The following is a 21,224-nucleotide window of genomic DNA, read 5'->3' as shown; positions in this document are numbered from 1 at the left end:
CAACAGTAACTGATGGTAAATGTTAGCATCAATGTCCAGGTCACCTCTAATAGTAACTTTCAACTAACATTATTTAGCTTTGGGTTGTGTTCTCAGAGGCACAGCCACTGAATGTATTTATCCCTTTCTTTGTGTTCCTTAATGTTTATAAATGTTTTCCCCTCAAATCATCTCTAAAGAAGGAAAACAAACTAAAATAAACTACCTTGACATATGTCAGAAAAGACGCTGGACTGAAAGACGCTGGACTGTTGGACTGAAATACGCTGGACTGAAAGACGCTGGACTGTTGGACTGAAATATGCTGGACTGCTGGACTGAAAGATGCTGGACTGAAAGACGCTGGACTGTTGGACTGAAATACACTGGACTGAAAGATGCTGGACTGTTGGACTGAAATACGCTGGACTGAAATACGCTGGACTGTTGGACTGAAAGATGCTGGACTGAAAGACGCTGGACTGTTGGACTGAAATACGCTGGACTGAAATACGCTGGACTGAAAGATGCTGGACTGAAAGATGCTGGACTGTTGGACTAAAAGACGATGGACTAAAGACGCTGGACTGTTGGACTAAAAGACGATGGACTAAAGACGCTGGACTGTTGGACTGAAAGACGCTGGACTGCTAGACCGAAAGACACTGGACTGAATGACACTGGACCGCTGTACTGAAAGACGCTGGACTGTTGGACTGAAAGACGCTGGACTGTTGGACTAAAAGACGATGGACTGCTGGACTGAAAGACACCGGACTGAAAGATGCTGGACTGTTGGACTGAAAGACGCCGTACTGAAATATGCTGGACTGTTGGACTGAAAGACGCCGGACTGAAAGATGCCGGACTGAAATACGCTGGACTGCTGGACTGAAAGATGCTAAACTGCTTAACTGAAAGATGCTGGACTGAAAGATGCTGGAGTGCTGGACTGAAAGACGCTGGACTGCTGGACTGAAAGACACCAGACTGAAAGATGCTGGACTGCTGGACTAAAAGATGCTGGACTGCTGAACTGAAAGATGCTGGACTGAAAGACGCTGGACTGAAAGATGCTGGCCTGCTGGACTGAAAGATGCTGGACTGAAAGACGCTGGCCTGCTGGACTGAAAGATGCTGGACTGAAATACGCTGGACTGCTGTACTGAAGGACGCTGGACTGCTGGACTGAAGGACCTGCTGGACTGAAAGATGCTGGACTGCTGGACTGAAAGATGCTGGACTGAAAGACGCTGGACTGCTGGACTGAAAGACGCTGGACTGCTAGAATGAAAGATACTGGACTGAAAGACGATGGACTGCTGAGGGGCGCAGCGCTCTAAGGCGCTGCATCTCAGTGCAAGAGGCGTCCCAAGAGCAGTCCCTGGTTCAAATCCAGGCTGTATCACATCCGGCCGTGAGTGTAAGTCCCATAGGAGGTTCTTTAAGAAAACCAGTAGTGCACCTGCCTTAAGAACCCTGAGACAGGTCATCTAGCAATAGCTGGACAGCTGCAGTCAGATCAGGCTGTCAGGCTGATCCTTTGGAGTTGTGGCGAGTTCACACATCCACCTTCCCACAAGTGAGTTGTCTGGCAAAGAAATACTTATGCATCACTGCCACAAGTTCTCCCTCTGAGAGAGCATTTAGCACTGGGGCAACGTGGTCACATGCCACAGGGAAACTTTGACGCCAGAAACTGTCAATAGGCTGGTGTTCCTGGCATGGAGCTTGTGAAGAAGGAGGCAGTGAATTGTTAAACTGAGAAACACACAGACTGTCTGCTTAATGCTTGAAGAAGTTACTTTGAAAAGGTTTACAACTTGAATTCAGACTGAACTTCTTATATTTGGCATGAATTTAAATTTTTTATGACATCATGAGTACCTTAACTATTTTGAAATTGATATCCTATTCCTTTGTTTATGTTTCATGTTTGCACAGGTTTACCATGATGTGCAATATCCCCTTTCTGTTTCTATTAGGTTAAAAGCAATATTTTGTCATTTATTAACTTTGAAGGGCTCGTAAAATGCACACAGTATATCGTGATATTATATCGTTATCATCAGTGGAAAATATTGTGATATGCATTTTAGTTCCCATCGCACACCCTTAGTGTGTACTCACCACAGAGCGCAGTCCGAACCCTTTGACCAGCTCCAGCGAGTTCTGGTAGCAGGCTGTCAGGTCCTTGGTCTCAGTTTCACCCACATGTCCCCTGGCCACAGGGCCCACAGTGTGGATCACATCTGGGAGAAGAGGGCAGAAATAAGAAGAATATTAGCTAACACAGTAGCATGGAGGACAGACAGAAGAATATTAGCTAGCACAGTAGTATGGAGGACAAACAGAAGAAGAATATTAGCTAGCACACTAGTATGGTGGACAGACAGAAGAATACTATTAGCTAGCACACTAGTATGGAGGACAAACAGAAGAATACTATTAGCTAGCACACTAGTATGGAGGACAAACAGAAGAATACTATTAGCTAGCACACTAGTATGGAGGACAGACAGAAGAAGAATATTAGCTAGCACACTAGTATGGTGGACAGACAGAAGAAGAATATTAGCTAGCACACTAGTATGGAGGACAGACAGAAGAAGAATATTAGCTAGCACACTAGTATGGAGGACAGACAGAATAAGAATATTAGCTAGCACACTAGTATGGAGGACAAACAGAAGAATACTATTAGCTAGCACACTAGTATGGAGGACAGACAGAAGAAGAATATTAGCTAGCACACTAGTATGGAGGACAGACAGAAGAATACTATTAGCTAGCACAGTAGTATGGAGGACAAACAGAAGAATACTATTAGCTAGCACACTAGTATGGAGGACAGACAGAAGAAGAATATTAGCTAGCACACTAGTATGGTGAACAGACAGAAGAAGAATATTAGCTAGCACACTAGTATGGAGGACAGACAGAAGAATATTAGCTAGCACACTAGTATGGAGGACAGACAGAAGAAGAATATTAGCTAGCACACTAGTATGGTGGACAGACAGAAGAAGAATATTAGCTAGCACACTAGTATGGTGGACAGACATAAGAAGAATATTAGCTAGCACACTAGTATGGTGAACAGACAGAAGAAGAATATTAGCTAGCACACTAGTATGGTGGACAGACATAAGAAGATAAGGAACAGAAGAGAGGATATAAGAAGAATACTTTAGTTAATTGTTATTCTACAGAAAACAGAAAATTTACCCAATCTAACAGAGACACATACACACACCACACATTCTCATCTGACATGGGACTTGAACCGGCAACCCTCTTATCGTTGAGACGCCTCTATAACAGACAGAGCATCCTTCAGTTCACTTTAGCTCCACTATCATTTCATCAGCACAGCGAGTGCAGCGAGTGCAATTCACACTCAGCAGAACTAGCCCCACGAGTGCCCTGGATGTGGGAATTCTGCAGTGAAACATTTGAAGAGATAAGTACAACCATTGTTCCATTCTGTACAGAGCTGATTCCACCTGCTTGAATCTGAAGGCTCTTTAGAAAATCTGCTCTTTATGCTTCCTCTATCATATTATTGTCAGGAAATACGACAAGATAGGAGTATGTGTCTTCACATTAGGACAATGGGTGAGTTTTGCCTAAAATGAATACAGTGGTTTCATCCCAGATGGCTCCCTATTTCCTATATAGGGCTCCCCCACAGGGCTCTGGTCAAAAGTAGTGCACAATATAGGGCATAGGGTTCAATTTGGGATGCACCCATTTACTCAGTTAATGCAATGGCAGTGCAGATAGACAATCAATTACAAGTTTCATACTATCTATTCAAATATTCATATCTCTGGCTTTGCTCTCCTCCGCTCCTGTGGCCTGTGCATAGCAATGTGGGTGGCTGTCAATCATCCTATGTCATGTGCTCCAGTCTGGGCTGTAGCCAGACTGCAGAAGAGGGATATGCATGGATGGACAAACGGGGAAACAAATGCAAACACACACACCCACCTACGCTCGATGTACACACCCACCTACGCTCGACGCACACACCCACCTACTTTCGACACACACACACCCACCTACGCTCAAAGCACGCACACACCTACGCTCGACGCACACACCCACCTACACTCGACACACACACCCACCTACGCTCGACACACACACCCACCTACGCTCGACGCACACACCCACCTACGCTCGACACACACACACACACATATACACACACTACACTTGACGCGCACACTCACAACTACGCTCGACGCACACAGCCACCTAAGCTCGATGCAAACACACAACTACGCTCGACACACACACACAACAACGCTCAATGCACACACACACCCACCTACGCTCAACGCACACACACAACAACAGTCTACCTGTACTGAACAAAGTCTGCACCACAGAGAAAGAGAGAGAGGGAGGGAGAGAGAGAAAGGGAGAGGGAGCAGAGGGAGGGAGAGAATGACAGAGATAGAACTGTTGGAGGAGATTGAGAGAGAAAGAAGGACAGAGACAGGGAGAGAAAAAGAATGAGGGAGGGAGAGAGAGAGAGATAGAAGATGAAGAGGGAGATGGGTTACCCTAAAACCCTAAAATGTGTTAGACTCAGTCATTACATAATGATATTGAAATCATTCTCACCACATTGCATTTCAATTTACCTGTGATAACGTTCATTTGACAGCTGACTAGGAAAAAAGCTTTTTTCTTTCATCTAATTCTCACGCAACAAATTATTTTATTCACTAGCTTATACATCATCAAGTGATTTAGCTAGTACATTGTGACTGTTTCTAGAACAATATCACACAAATAATGTTTCTGAATAGGACACAGTCATTATATTTCAGCCTGCGCCCCAAATGGCACCTTATTCAATATTAAATGCATGACTACCCTATGGGACTTGGTCAGAATTAGTGCACTCTATAAGGAATAAGGTGTCATTTGGGATGGAGACAATGTTTTTGAATAGAGCACATCAGTCATTGTAATTCATTGAATAGCGTTACTAGGTTTAAGATACATAAATCTCACTTTATAGGCTATTAAAGATTGATGACCATGACTCATTCATTACAGATCACACATCAAATACTCATTTCTGTTCTCTGAAATCTTAAACACCGTTAAATATATATACTGCAACTCATCCTGGGCCACTTGGTGTGTATGTTTGTGTGTGTGTGTGCCAGTCTGCTTCTGATTATTTTCCAAATCCTCGAGGATTTGTCATAAGGAATAGCCATGTTGTCAAGAGAGCAGAAAAATGCTGGCACCCAGGCTACCACTAACCTACCTGACCATTACCATTCTAACGTCATGGGAAACTGACTCCACTAACCTACCTGACCATTACCATTCTAACGTCATGGGAAACTGACTCCACTAACCTACCTGACCATTACCATTCTAACGTCATGGGAAACTGACTCCACTAACCTACCTGACCATTACCATTCTAACGTCATGGGAAACTGACTCCACTAACCTACCTGACCACTAACTTATCATCTAACTGTTCTTCATAGAATCCTGTATGAATGGTTCCACCAGCCTTATTAGCCTTTAAAATGTAATTATTTTTTTGCAATTCATTACATGTAGAGTATCATTAGGCCTTTCTTTGAGGGCCCTAGTGATGTTACGCTTGATACCGGGACTCCGAGGCATGCACTGAAATCGCTAAGCAGCTAACTTTGAAGCAGTGCGCCAGTGCGTGTTTCCCTTTATCAGAAGAACGTCATCAATGACCTCTGAAGCATCGTTTGATCCCGTGCTGTTTCAAACTGTGTTGCAAAATGCGAGATCCCACTGATTTCGCCGTAGTTCCAGTGCGTTCTTCGATTCTAAGCCGTTTTCAAACAACGACCTCCACTGGACATCGTACTTACAAATATAGTTAGTGTTGTGAGCAACAGTTTGACCTGACTGGTAGCGTACTATAGCAGGTAGGGTAGGGAACTATGGAACTATGGAACTAGGGAACTATGGAACTATGGAACTATGGAACTATGGCAATCAGGAATGTGAGGGTACGAGGTCCAATCCTGTTGAAGGCACACTAGACAATTGTGAAACCACACTTTCTTTCTGCACTGTTGTTCAAATCATTTATTTTATTTAGTATAGTATGAGCTACTGTCTTAAAGGAAAATTCCACCCCATAACTATATTTTGGTTTTTGTTTCATTACTCCATTGTTGACATAGTCCCAAAATGTTTTGCTTGTCAGCAATCAAGTTTTCAAGATACTGTGTGTAACTTTCAAAATACAGAAATCATCCCTGTATGATGCATTTTGCAGTATATGATGCTGCCTTTTGCATCATAGGATGCTAAATGCATCAAACAGGGAGGATTTCTGTCATTTGAAAGTTATATACAATATCATGAAAACTTGATTGCTGACCAGCAAAACATTTGCCATAGTTTTTGAAAAATAGTAAACTTGAAGGGAAAAACATGAAGCATTATATGGAAGATGCAAATTTGGGTGGTAAACCAACTGATTATAGGCTACTAAAGCCAACGACTTGCTGCTACGCCACAGAGTTTTGGGTGGTAAACCAACTGATTATAGGCTACTAAAGCCAACGACTTGCTGCTACGCCACAGAGTTTTGGGTGGTAAACCAACTGATTATAGGCTACTAAAGCCAACGACTTGCTGCTACGCCACAGAGTTTTGGGTGGTAAACCAACTGATTATAGGCTACTAAAGCCAACGACTTGCTGCTACGCCACAGAGTTTTGGGTGGCAAACCAACTGATTATAGGCTACTAAAGCCAACGACTTGCTGCTACGCCACAGATTTTTGATGATAATAGTGGAGGAAAAAGCTTATCTGATAATCACTGATATTTATTGGTGACCAGCAGATGTCACTAATGTGACTTGTGAACAGATAAAGAAGCTCCTAGTAACAAACTGTTTTCCGGCACAATTTGGTGAAATCCTTCAGAAAGCTTCGGTTTCCCATCACTAGTTATATCCGGACACAGTGGTGTTAGGAAACTTCTGGTTTACAGTCCAGATCGGCAAGTCACATTATGATGGCTTGCAAAGTGACATGTAATTCCTATTGGGATCCAGCTTGAGTTAGGATATCCAACAAGTGGATATATTAATCAACCTGCATTCAGAATGACTGCCAGGGTAGGGAAGATTGAATACTGAGACTACCTCAATAATCTAAACTGGAACAACCATACCAGTAACAGATGCACTAAGTCTAACTAACAGATTGGATTAGTTTAGAAAAATATATATGTTATTTATCTTTGTGTAACATAAAATGTATCAACCAATCAATGAACATGCCAAAACCGAGATATTAAAACAAACATTTCTGAAAATCACACTGCAATAGAGCATGCTGGGAAATATGATATTTGGTTCTGTGTAGAACCATTCTTGCCTTCCTAAGAACCCTTCTTGCTAGCCAAAGAATCATCAAACAATCCTGTCTTTCAAAAACGGTTATTAGAATGTTAAAGGTTCAAAGTAGAACCCTTTGACTTACAAATAACCTTTGTCTTCCAAAAAGGGATCTTCAGATTAAAAAGGTTTTGGAACCCTTTTTTCAAAGAGTATCGAAATACTGTATAACAGTTTGAAATGTGCTCCATTCTCTGTGCATGCTGGATACACTCAAAGCTGAGAAGTGTCTCATTTCCTTGGAACCAGCAACTCTTCAGTTCAAACTAGTTTACTATGTTCCCACTAATATCCTTTGTGCAGATACAAAGAGAAACATGTCCTTCACCTTTTAGGAAAAAAACTGTGTTGTATAAATATTGATCTGAAGTGGAAACGTAGAGGATATGAGCGGAGACATGGGTTCTGGCGAGATAAGAACTGTTTAAACTTTCATGAATTCACTGGTGGTCTGGTTATTGGTGCCGGCCCAACACTGTAATTGGCATGCTGCTCTGTTGTAGTTTTGAGTTTCTATTTATTATGGATGAAAAACAACTCTGAAGCACATGCAACGTACCCCATTAAAACCACATTGTGGTGTACATTGTGTGTGTATGTTGTGTGTTAGTGTGTGTGTGCTACTCTGGAAAGAGGTACACAATGCTTCAGACAGCTCCTATCTCATTACTGTCTCTACCAACAGCAGCTTTGGTTAGTAGGAGATCTGATCATGCAAACACAAAACCTCTTGTTTCATATGAAGTAATATTTTATAAGATATCAAACTTTGCCCTCAAAAACTCTAATTCCACTTGCCTCATCTTAGTAGAACGCCACGTTGCATCCCTGTATATAACTGTCTTTTGGAAATGTCTCATTTAGCCATTTAAAGCTAGCGACGCTGACTAGATGAAAGAAGCTACTTCACTTACACTGTATAAGGGCTCCTGAAATAAAAAGTTGAAGTGAACTACGAGAGGAAGTGGGGTGAGACAACTGATACACTGTGAGAGGAGTGCAGCCAGCTAGAAGATTTTATTACCAACCCTTTTTAAATCCAGCAAAATCCCATGCTTATTTGAGATTCTGTGTGAAAGCGTATTAGCAGAGCTATGAGAAAATTATGGAAATCACACTAAACTACCCGTTTGCAAAAATGTATGAAATGGTTCTGATGGGGAAATTGCTATGCACTGGGCATGAGAACTGGTGTGTGTGTGTGTGTCTGCTCACTAGAATAACACAATGCAATAAATTACCTATGCATGATTTGACCTTGAGGATGTCTTGGCAAAAGGTTCTTATTTGCACCTCGTACAAATAAATGAATGAAAATAAATGAATGATTTTTTTGCATTCTCTCTCTGTGTTTGTTGGCTAAGGAGATGGTTATTTATGATTGGCCTGTGCTTTTCAATGAATATATTATACATATTACAATATTATACACTATACATCTTGTCCCAAACAAAACAGAACTCTGAGAATGCATGTGAAAAAGAAGCAGGGTTTGACAGGCGATTTATCCTAAAAATGTTCTTGTATTGTAGAATGTTCTTTCGCTTTTATCTCCCTCTCTTTATTCTCCTTCCTGACAGGCTTATTTCTGCAGATCAGTATATCTACATTACTGTCACAGGGAACAGAGATACAGAGAGACAGACACACATGTATACAATTATCCTCTGCAGGCTTCATACAAGAAACAAATAACTTTCCATCTTAGCAGGCGAGGTAGACACCATGAGAGCCATGATGGGAAAGGTACAAACCATGCTGATAGAAGACCAACAGTCGTTCCTAGGCTAATAGGAAGCGGGTTGGGTTGATTATTGGTATGATAACAAACACTATCCAGGGTGTTGTATCTAGATCCTAATGGCCTGATGAAATGTTCTAAGCAGAGAGGGGTCGTCTGGGAGGAAGACTGGGGCCTGCGTTGAAAGGACAAATAGATAACTCCTCAAACGATGTCGAGTAAGTAATTGATAACACATCACAAATCCAAAGTCAAATGCTAGGGGCATTGTTTATTGGGAGGTTTATTTGTTTTTCAATTTCTCAGAGGTTTTTATTTCATAACTCAACCAAAACAGCATTAGATGTATTATATTATTATATGGTATTGAATATAATACTGTAGGTATATACATGAACTTCAAGGGTTGGCTGGAATGCTGCTTTCCCATGAATGCATCCAGTACAGAATAAGCCTGTGGGTAGTGGGGAAGGGAGGGCTAGATAGATGAATAGTCATCAGCAGTGGGTCTTTGTGAGGTGAGTTGTGTGCCTGGTCATGTCACCCTAAGCTAAGTGACCATAGCAGCAGATAAGTCAAATGGAAACACTGGACAGGAGCTGATCAGCCATGAGTGGGATTGCCAAGGCAAGAATCCCGTAGACGGTGTGTGTGTGTGTGTGTGTGTGCGTGCGCCTCTCTGTCACCTCTCTGTGACCCATGCAGAGAGAGGAGACTGCTCACGGCCACACAGTCAACAGTTCTCCAGATCTGTTCTCATTACACATCTGAACGGTGCCTTAAGATTACCCTGTTTTTTCACTAGGAAACAAATGCGTCAGTAACATCAGTCTACTGTTTACTGTACCTGTACAACACCAATGAATAGACAACATTAACATGAGGCATAACGGAGAGGCCACTCATTAATACCGTAGATTTGTCAAACTGATTGGCTTACAGTCTGCATTAATATGTTAAGACATAATTTATTGAAATTTAAGTATGTTGAGGTTGAAGAAGAAAAATAATAAAAAGAGAAAGAAGAAAAAAAAGAAAAAAAAGAAGAAACAAGAAGAAAAAAAGAAAGTAGAAAGAAAAATAAGAAGAAAAATACGAAAAATAAGAAGATGAAGAAGTTATTCTGCAGTGTAAAAGTAATGTATTGGGTTATTACTCGCATTCTTCTCCTCTGTCTGCAATCCTATTACTCAGAACACTGATTGAAATCTACAGAATATATTTCCTCTGCAAAGAGCTGAATGATTATCCTGTGTTTCCACCATCATGCAAATTAATCTTGTTTTCTTCATCATAACAATGTCTGTTGTGTAAAAGAGGCAGGTCTGCTTTCATACGCCTTTTATTCCTTCCATTAAACTACATTTTTCTTATTTCATTTGTGTGCTGCATTCTCCTTTCCATACAATCCCTGACAAATTAATACAATAATAAATGAATTAACACACACACACACAAACCAATAAACAACATCAGGGACACGCTGCTGCTAAACAGACATACAGGGAATCAGAGTGGCTTGTTTTGTTATCCTCTCTCGGGTCTATTCAGCGGAATATAATGTGTGTCTACAGGAGAGTTGGGGATGTTTAATCCCTTCTGAGAACACAAATGAACGGGATGGGTGAGCACATCAGATTGATGTACAGTGAATGGAGAGGGGATTTGTTCGTGGAGTGTGTGTCTGGCATACAGTACCAGTCAAAAGGACACACCTACTCATTCAAGGGTATTTCTGTTTTTTACTATTTCAACATAGGGTCATTGTTCTTTTTTTAATTTAACATTTCACGTCAACAGTGAAGAGGTCGAATCCGGGTTGCTGGCCTTCTAGGCAGAGTTACTCTGTCCAGTGTCTGTGTTCTTTGCCCATCTTAATATTTTTGTTTTATTGGCCAGTCTGAGATATGGCTTTTTCTTTGCAACTCTGCCTAGAAGGCCAGCATCCTGGAGTCACCTCTTCACTGTTGATGTTGAGACTGGTGTTTTGCTGGTACTATTTAATGAAGCTGCCAGTTGAGGACATGTGAGGTGTCTGTTTCTCAAACTAGACACTCTAATGTACTTGTCCTCTGTTCACCGGGGCCTCCCACTTCTCTTTCTATTCTGGTTAGAACCAGTTTGCGCTGTTCTGTGAAGGGAGTAGTACACAGCGTTGTACGAGATCTTCAGTTTCTTGCCAATTTCTCACATGGAATAGCCTTAATTTCTCAGAACAAGAATAGATTGATGAGTTTCAGAAGAAAGTGCTTTGTTTCTGGCTTGAGCCTGTAGTCGAACCCACAAACGCTGATGCTCCAGATACTCAACTAGTTTAAAAAAGGACAGTTTTATTGCTTCTTCAATCAGAACAACAGTTTTCAGCTCTGCTAACATAATTGCAAAAGGGTTTTCTAATGATCAATCAGCATTTTAAAATGATAAACTTGGATTAGCTAACACAACGTGGCATTGGAACACAGGAGTGATGGTTTCTGATAATGGGCCTCTGTACGCCTTAGTAGATATTCCATTAAAAATCAGCCGTTTCCGGCTACAATAGTCATTTACAACATTAACAATGTTTACACTGTATTTCTGATCAATTTGATGTTATTTTAATGGACAAAAAATATTTTCAAGAACTTTTCTAAGTGACCCAAACTTTTGAACGGTGGTGTATGTTTCTAAAACATTTATTTATTTCTGTACTTAAATGCAGAGGTCAAGGCCAATGAATGGGCAGCTTTGTAAAGGATATGCTGAATGAGTGGACTCCAAGGTTTGAGGGTAAGTAAAACTGTGAAGTGTATTTTTGAGAGTGGGGACGACACATTTAATTGACCCTGTGTGAAACAGCATCTACATCTTCCACGTTGTCATCGATAAACAATAGTACAATGTTAATGGAAACTTGAAAGCCTTCACCAGCTGTGTCTTAGAACCTTGCAGACACTTTGGAACTAGATACATTATATGAACAGCTACCATAAATAGTCTGGTCTTTTACCATATTTGCTTCATTGGTCATTTGCACAGATTCTGTCACAGTGACCATTCTGACACACAACACACATCACAGCCTGGGAGTAGCTCATGGGCACTTAAGGGTCAAATTCATTGTCAAGGGCACAACAGCAGAAGGTAGTATACAGAGATATTGTTGCTGTAACTCTCTGGCTAATGGATGACTCGCTGCAAAGTTCCTGCAGGCAGCTCAGGGTTTCTAATATTGGCATGCCTTTCTAATCTCTAAGCTACTGCCGCCCCTATTCATTTAGCTCTTTCCTCAGTCCCTTGCCTTTGTTGAAACATTTGACCTGGCTTATCAACCCTTCCTTCAAAGTATTTCATTTAGAAATGTGTGTGAAACTATCCCTTCAAATCTCCCCCCTAACAGTTAAGCCTAGTGGTTAAGAGCGTCGGGCAAGCAACGGAAAGGTCGCTGGTTCAAATTTCAGAGAAGCAAGGAGGCAGTTAAAGCTCCAACAACAACTGCTCCCCGGGTACCTGAAGATTAAGTCAGTCCCCTACACCACTCTGTTTTAGAGGGTTTGGGTTCAACTTTTTGAAACATTTGGGTTTAATGCATTCAGTTGTGCAACTGATTAGGTACCCCCTTTCTACCCTTTTTTTTGCAACGGAAGAGATGGCCCAGGAAACATTCTTGCTTTTGGACGACTCAACTATAGCCTGACGTTAAAGAAGAACAAAAAAGACTTTACAGAATATTCTGTAAACGCCACCTATTTTATATACGAGGGGAGGTCCTGGGGACACCTGAATACATAGGACTGTGGACAAACCCAGTGAAACACCTTCCACTGTAGCCGGTTATTCACATTCTTATGTATTGTTGCACATCTTGAAAACTGATTGTTAAAAGGAATTTATAATTCATTGAAAACATTGTGCTCACAACAGAGTTAAATGTTAGAGGGCAAGCCAGACGAGCAAGTGTCTAAACAACATCTGGCCGGATGTGGTCAAGACAGTCGACATAGTCTGACAGTTTCCTCATCTGCTGGATAGTCCAGGAATGGCAGGTTAAATTTTTTACAAAAATATTACAATTTAATTTGATTCAATTTGCTGTGATTAACTAGCCTGATGACGCGACCCACGTGACTCGCAGAGCAGGATGAACTGTGACTACACTGGTCTGGAAAGGAGGCTGTTTGTTAATGAAATATTCACTAATAAATTGTGCAAAGGGGTTTGATTGGTGCTCTCAAAGTTTTTTTCCCCTCTGGTTTAAAAATCCAACCATTGTGATAGGAGGGGGTGGCGCTCGGTGGCTGTGGGTGTTTGAGTGAGAAAGACACAGAGGGGAGCAAACCAGTAAAATCACAGCCCCCTTCATTATCTACGCATTGTGCCCTCAACATCAAAGAACCATACCAGACTCTGAAGTAAAGAGGACTTCAAGTTCGACATTAGCCAGACTAGTGATTAACTGCAATGGAAAAAAGTAATTGTTTGTTTGGCTACAACATAATACAATTTGAAGTCATATGGGGCAGAGTCTCACAAGCATTAGAAACAGCATTGGGTGGGAATACGGTGGGAACATACGGATCTGAGAAAGTGTTATGTCATTCATGTTTGTGGATATGTATGTACAAATGAAGTTGTCTATTGTTTTTGTCATATGAAAATGTTCAGTTGTCTATTGTTTTTATCAATGTATGTTTTTGCTTTTCCAAAAAACGAAAAGTAAAATAAAATACTACAAAAAAAGAAATGGTCTGCTTTACTACAGATTGTTGAGGACTTCTACACTTTAAATCCGGACTGCTTGGGGACACTCATTGATGACTGGATCGGGGCCCAAGATCTTCTCTTCAAAGTGCGGGTATAGTTTCCAATGACCCTGCTGGTGATGTCTCAGATGCTCATTCATTTTGAGCCTGAAACAATCAAGTAATTCACTAAACATTATTCTCTCCAGATACATTCCGAACTAGATTCTGAGACCAGAAAGTCCTTCATTGACTTGCAACCTGTAAGTTTAAATAGTGGATAGGCATAGGTAGATTGATGGGGAAATTAGATGATAGCATTTGTAAACCAAAACAGTATTCCAAAATCTGTTACGTATAACTGCACACTCCAAGACATTACATATGTTTCCATCCAATTTGGAACAGATTGTCAGGGGAATAGTCTCAAATCTGCATGAAACAATATGCACATTTTCCTACCGGCAAATGGATAAAAAGCTGTGCGTGATCACGTAGTGGCAGTGGTGGAAAAAATACCCAATTGTCATACTTGAGTAAAAGTATAGATACCTTAATAGGAAGTCACTCAAGTAGTGAAAGTCAGCCAGTAAAATACTACATGAGTAGAAGTCTAAAAGTATTTGGTTTTAAATATAAGTATGTATCAAAAGTAAATGTAATTGCTAAAATATACTTAAGTGTCAAAAGTAAAAGCATAAATCACTTAAAATTCCTTATATTAAGTGAAGCAGATGGCACCATTTTCTTGTTTTTAAAATTTACGGACACCCAGGTGCACATTCCAACACTCAGAAATGATTTACAAAAGATGCATTTGTGCTTAGTGAGTCCGCCAAGTCAAAGGCAGTAGGGATGACCACATGTTCTCTTGATAAGTGCGTGAATTTGACTATTTTCCTGTCCTGCTAAGCATTTAAAATGTAATGAGTACTTTTGGTTGTCAGGGAAAATGTATGGAGTAAAAAGTACAATATTTTCTTCAGGAATGTAGTGAAGTAAAAGTAAAAGTTGTCAAAAATATAAATAGTAAAGTAAAGTACAGATAACAAAAACAACTACTTAAGTAGTACTTTAAATTATTTTTACTTAAGTACTTTACACCACTGCTTAGTGGACATAAAAATCCCTTTTGCAGTTAAATTCCTATGTACCGAATAAAAACAATGGGTTTCCATTGCATTTTCAACTACTGATGGTTTTGTCACAAAAAGCCCACTCAGGTCTACGCACATGCGCTCTAGCAAACAGCTTGCACATACAGCGGGGGTAGGCGATCTACATTATGAGATTATTACGGTAGCCAAGCATCAATCATCATGTCACCAGAATAAGACCCTTAATATTTATTAGAAAGGAGCATCAAGCTCATCACCTTGCACTTTCACCACCCTGTGAAGTTTATCATCATTTATTTAATCTGTAGCTTAATAAACTGTATGTTTTCCTGAGTCGTAATGTGAGGAACACACAACATATCATCGCGTGACTCCTCGTTTGCTTCGACATGATAGTTATTATATCAATATTTGCGCATAAAGTAGTTTCCACCGCCATTTTTTACAAGAAATTGTCTGTAGGCATTTCGAAAATTGTACCGCCATTTCATGTTTGTATCAGCCCGGTTGTGACTTTTTTTAATGTGTCAGGTAATTCATCTGCGTGAAACAATTGGATGGAAATGTGGTTAGTGTTGTGAAAAGGAACCTATGAGCCCCAGCCAAAAATGAATGGAAGATGTAGGCATCAAGCAGGGATTGGGTGTTGATTGATGTAAATTGCTATAAAATATACAACAGAAATTGTGTGTGATGGCATTGTCAGTGTAACTCCATGCTTTTACATAAGTCATCATATTCTAAAATAAAATGATCTAACAGGATGGGACTAACATGGTTGAGTACCTGAACCAGGTGGAGGTGAGCGAATCAAGCGGAGGTGACCAAACCGATTTGAGTGGGCTCTTGGGGACTGCTCACATGTGTTTACAGCCATTAGTGGACCGGCAATGGAGCTAGGTACACCGCTTGGGGCACTGGATGTGTGCTTCAAGTCCTATTATGTGTTTGATATCAACTTTCTCAGACTATGTGCCCCAGAATTAGAATTTCTACAGACCACGATGTATCACCTTCCAGGAACAGAATCCTCTGCAGTAAGACGGTTCTGAGCATGTCTCTTTTTTCCACTGAACAATAGTGCATAAGTATCTGCTATTGTATGTTGTGTGAGAAGTGACAGGAGGAAGCACAGTCCTCGGGCTGCTGTGTTCCTGTGAATAATTAGATCAGTGGATGGATGAGCCATGAGTGTCTCATTCCAATGCTAATATGCTCTTAAGGCACTATCTATAGCTCTGTTAAATTGACTTTAAGTTTGTTTTTTATAATGCATTTGTGCCTGCTTTTCACCTATATACGGTATGTGGCTCGTTTGCCTTGAGATAACCTACTGAAGCACGTTCTGGTACTTCTGACCCACTGGGAATGTGATGAAAGAAAAGCTGAAATCATTCTCTCTACTATTATTCTGACATTTTTAAAATAAAGTGGTGATCCTAACTGACCTAAGACAGGGAATTTTTACTAGGATTAAACTGAGTTTAAATGTATTTGGCTAAGGTGTATGTAAACTTCCTACTTCAACTGTATGTGTGTGCTGTCACCTAAGATAGCTGAAGTGTGTCAGTGAATGTGAATATCTATTGATTAGCTCTGGCACTGTCTAATAGACAGATCTGTGTTAATACCACTTAAATCAGACAGTGTCACACGCATGCAAGCTTTGTTTTTCTCAGATTACAATCTGAGTGTGCACATCAAGTTCAACTGAGGCTTTAGTCTGATGTTTGGATTGTTTGATTAATTATATTATATAAATACATTTTCATAATCCATCCTATCTTATGAAATCTTATCTTGTGAAATAACACATTTAGACAATAAGGCTTTGTTTCAATGTGCTATTTAAAACATGTATATATTCTTGTTCCTTTTGGACAATTATCTAACGATGCATGTTCTGAAATGCAGGCAATACAAATGAATAATTTTCAGTTTAGCATTGCATCTTGACTGTGTGTAGGAAAGTGAGGGGTGGGATGGCAGAGGAGGTTAAAGTTAGGATGACACTGAAAATAACTCAAGGATGACATAAATAACACAACCCAACACTGGATTGTTTTAACCCAGCAATATAGTCTAATTTACCCAGCAGTGGGGTGAAGCGCTCAACCAAAGGCACTGCGTTAGAAGCACAACCCAAACCTGCTGGTTTGAATTAAACCAATGCGGTGTTTATCCAATATTGACCCAGAGGTGGTTGAAATTAAACATATTGGGTTATTTTTAAGCCAGCATTTTGTTTTAGAGTAACAATAATTCATTTTGGAAAAATAATATGAATTGCCATATTAGGCATAACATTTTTTCTACCTTTTAAGATGCCAAAATGTTGATTGTTTTCATTACTTTTTTTCAGTATAATCATTTTGTTTGTTTTTGTGTTTTCGGATTGTTTCAGTGCACGCATTCAACAAGCTTTGGACAAAGGACTTTCACCATCTCCAAATTCCACAAAAAAATGCTATAGTTCTGAACTGCGCTTGATTTAGTTTATGCTGTTTTAATTATTCAAATGTTGTTAATTCTTTTAAACTTCCATTGGAATAAATCTATAGCTCAGTTATCACTTGGCTCATGTAAATCATTCTGTAGTTTTCCCTTTAAACATCCTAAGGTCAACATCCACATAGTGTTCACATTTCTCCCATGTAAATGTAGTAGCAACATAAAACCATTGATTGGGGAAATATCCAGTCTTTGCTCTTTTCTTCATTACCATGCTGATGATTTCAAGTTGTATTGGATACATGTTTTATTTGTGAAAGACATTGAATACATGTTGTTTAGTATATTTACTACATTTAGTATGTTTACTAAGTTCATATATATATAACCTTTATTTAACTAGGCAATTCAGTTACATACAAATTCTTATTTTCAATGACGGCCTAGGAACTCTGGGTTAACGGCCTTGTTCAGGGGCAGAATGACAGATTTTTACCTTGTCAGCTCGGGGATTCAATCTTGCAACCTTTTGGTTACTAATCCAATGCTCTAACCACTAGGCTACCTTCCGTCCCGTATGTGATTCAGTTTATGTAGATACATTTCAATATTAATAACACACAGTAACCAAAAACCTGACCTAATTTGCATATTCATACAGAGTTTGCAGCAAGCAGAATGTTTTCCCACAAATTTACCGCAACAGCTATCCACAAAACTCATTTGCATGTGAAAATATGAGATTGCCGCAAATTTCCCGAAGGTTTGTCACAACTGTTTTTAAGAAGCCAGTTCTTTTGGGTAAGGGGGGTTGTTAGGTTGACCCAACTGTTGGATTGCAGGCATTGGGTCACTTAGTTGGGTTTTTTTCTTTAAAAAGAGCACGGTTGAGTTGTTGGTGCTGGGTTATTGAGATATGACCCATTAGGTTAGATCAGAAGAAGGGAGGTGTAGTTTAGTAGGTAGTTTAGTAGGCTTTCCCGAAAATACTTTTAAGACACCTGTGAGAGTAAATGTCATTCCTGTTCGTCTGTTGTGTTGTATCGTAAATTACATGTTAAGGTTGAACATTGACATTGTTTTAACTTTACTGCCACTTACATGAGTGTATAAGTTTCCTAAAAGCACATACAATATAATCATAGAATTCTAGAAGTGTGTAAAATGTGAAAATGTTTCGGGAAAAGTCAAATTTGCAGTATGAAAACTTAACATGATGAACAGTAATAACATTTACTCTCACAGGTGGCCAATAAGAACTATCTGAAATGCACACCCCTAATAAGCCAAGACTTAGGAAAATAACCTAATGATTACGTTAAAAAAGACCCAGCTGCTAGGTCAACCCAGCATGAAAGCAAGAAATACCCAACTGATGGTTAAATTAACCTGTGTTTGGGTAATCCCAACAACCCAACATCAATTATTCACGCAACCCAACTGGCCGGGTCAAAATAACCCAGCGTGTGTTCTGTCCAATATTTACCCAGCACTGGGTTACCAAAAAAACTAAATGGTTATTTTTCTAACGCAGCATTTTTGGGAGTTTGCTCTGCAACACAATGCACAACAGCCTCCTATGGATTAAAGCCATCTCTACATCGGCAATAAGACAAAACCTATGCCTGAACCTATACTTCTCTGATGACATTGAATGTCCTGTGAGCAACTGGCTAGGGTTTAGAGAAACTGTAAGAGATGAGAGGCCTTGCATGCTGGAGGTCAGTTGCAGAAACAGACATGGACACACATAGACAGACAGACACAAGCTTTGAACACTCACTAACACTTTCTATATTTGTATTTGTGCCAAAATATCTAACGTTGAGGATCCACATTGACAATTACAGGTGAAAAACCTATTTCCATATTGCTTTGAGCTCTGATAGAGAAAGAGCTTAAAGAGAAAGGTAAAGGTACAGTAGCAGGTACCAGGTGCCTCTCTCTCTCTGTCTGTCTCTGTCTGTCTCTCTCTATATATATATAAATAAATATATATATATATATGGATGAACCTGCATTGATTAGGGAAGGAAATGAAACGTTTTCTTCAAATGGCCGCTGAGGAGCACAGGCTGTGTCCAACATGGCACCTTTTTCCCTATATAGTAGACTACTTTTGACCAGTGCACTATATAGGGAATATGATGCAATTTGGGACGTACCCACAGTGTGAGAAACATCTTAGATATGGTTCACTAACATATTCCACAGCAGATAGATAAACTACCAAAGGGACGAGCAAACCTCAAACATTCCCCTTTTTCTGGCTACAACAAACTTCCTTTGACAAATCCGGAGATGTATTTACAGTAGAGGAACACTACTGTGTCAGACTCAGAGAGGAACTAGTAGCTACACCGCTGGGCTTCCATCATTCTATTAACTAGTAGCTACACCGCTGGGCTTCCATCATTCTATTAACTAGTAGCTACACCGCTGGGCTTCCATCATTCTATTAACTAGTAGCTACACCGCTGGGCTTCCATCATTCTATTAACTAGTAGCTACACCGCTGGGCTTCCATCATTCTATTAACTAGTAGCTACACCGCTGGGCTTCCATCATTCTATTAACTAGTAGCTACACCGCTGGGCTTCCATCAATCTATTAACAAGTAGCTACACCACTGGGCTTCCATCATTCTATTAACTAGTAGCTACACCGCTGGGCTTCCATCATTCTATTAACTAGTAGCTACACCGCTGGGCTTCCATCATTCTATTAAACATACCACATACCTACAATGACTCTGGGGTTGTTTGCCACATCAGCGAAGTGTGTACAGTGGGGCAAAAAAGTATTTAGTCAGCCACCAATTGTGCAAGTTCTCCCACTTAAAAATATGAGAGAGGCCTGTAATTATCATCATAGGTACACTTCAACTATGGCAGACAAAATGAGAAAAAAAACATCCAGAAAATCACATTGTAGGATTTTTAATGAATTTATTTGCAAATTATGGTGGAAAATAAGTATTTGGTCAAGAACAAAAGTTTATCTCAATACTTTGTTATATACCCTTTGTTGTCAAAACAAGGTCTGGGCCTACTGCCAAATTGTAGATACTGAGAATTGAGGATTTGTGAACATCACTTTTATGAACATAGAAATTAGTTATTAGAAAAGCACAAGTATAACATTTCCATCACAATATCATACTAATTTGAGTGTCCCGGATTTCTGTTTACTATGTTATATTACGTGTAGTCTATGAGACCAGGTTGGATGTCGAGCCTAATGGTCTGGTGTTTTTCTTTCTGTAACGGAGGTGGTTCGGCGATCATGCTCAGGTGATGAGTAACATTGCTTGGGACCCAAAGAGTTGCTAGGCTTTTCTTGGTGAGCTAATAAACTCTTCTGCCACGCAGGAAAACAGGGTTCGAACTACAGTTGAAGTCGGAAGTTTACAGTCACTAAGATGCATCCAACCCAGAAGCCAGCTGCACCAATGTGTCGGAGGAAACACCGTTACGCCTAGCGACCTGGTAAGCGTGCACTGCACCCGTCCCGATAGCACTGCAATGCAGTGCCTTAGACCACTGCGCCACCCGGCAATACTACCAAATACTAAATGAGTGTATGTGTATGTGAGATTGTTGGAACCTCTCCAGCACTCTGATAATAAACAATGATTAATTCAAGATTGACTTTGAGTGTCCCTGTATAAAGATTTCCACAACAATTTGGCATTAACGAACAGGGTGATTGATTCTGGCTGCGGAGCATTCCAGTGGGGGTCTGCGAGGAAAACTCCCATCTGACCAAAAGACGATGAGA

General features: G+C 40.2%; 1 protein-coding gene across 1 annotated transcript in view; it reads right to left on the bottom strand.

Annotated features, from left to right (window-relative positions):
- LOC109898925 (mono-ADP ribosylhydrolase 2) overlaps positions 1-21,224 on the bottom strand; it is a 722,140-nt gene that overhangs the window by 386,083 nt on the left and 314,833 nt on the right. Inside the window, exon 3 of the mRNA XM_031836489.1 lies at positions 2,110-2,231. Coding sequence (XP_031692349.1) covers positions 2,110-2,231 — 122 coding nt within the window. The remainder of the gene's footprint in view (positions 1-2,109; positions 2,232-21,224) is intronic.

Source organism: Oncorhynchus kisutch, linkage group LG11, assembly GCF_002021735.2.
Source record: "Oncorhynchus kisutch isolate 150728-3 linkage group LG11, Okis_V2, whole genome shotgun sequence".
Lineage (NCBI taxonomy): Eukaryota > Metazoa > Chordata > Actinopteri > Salmoniformes > Salmonidae > Oncorhynchus > Oncorhynchus kisutch.
The sequence above is the reverse complement of the archived record's forward strand: the minus strand, read 5'-3'. Positions and strand labels throughout refer to the sequence as shown.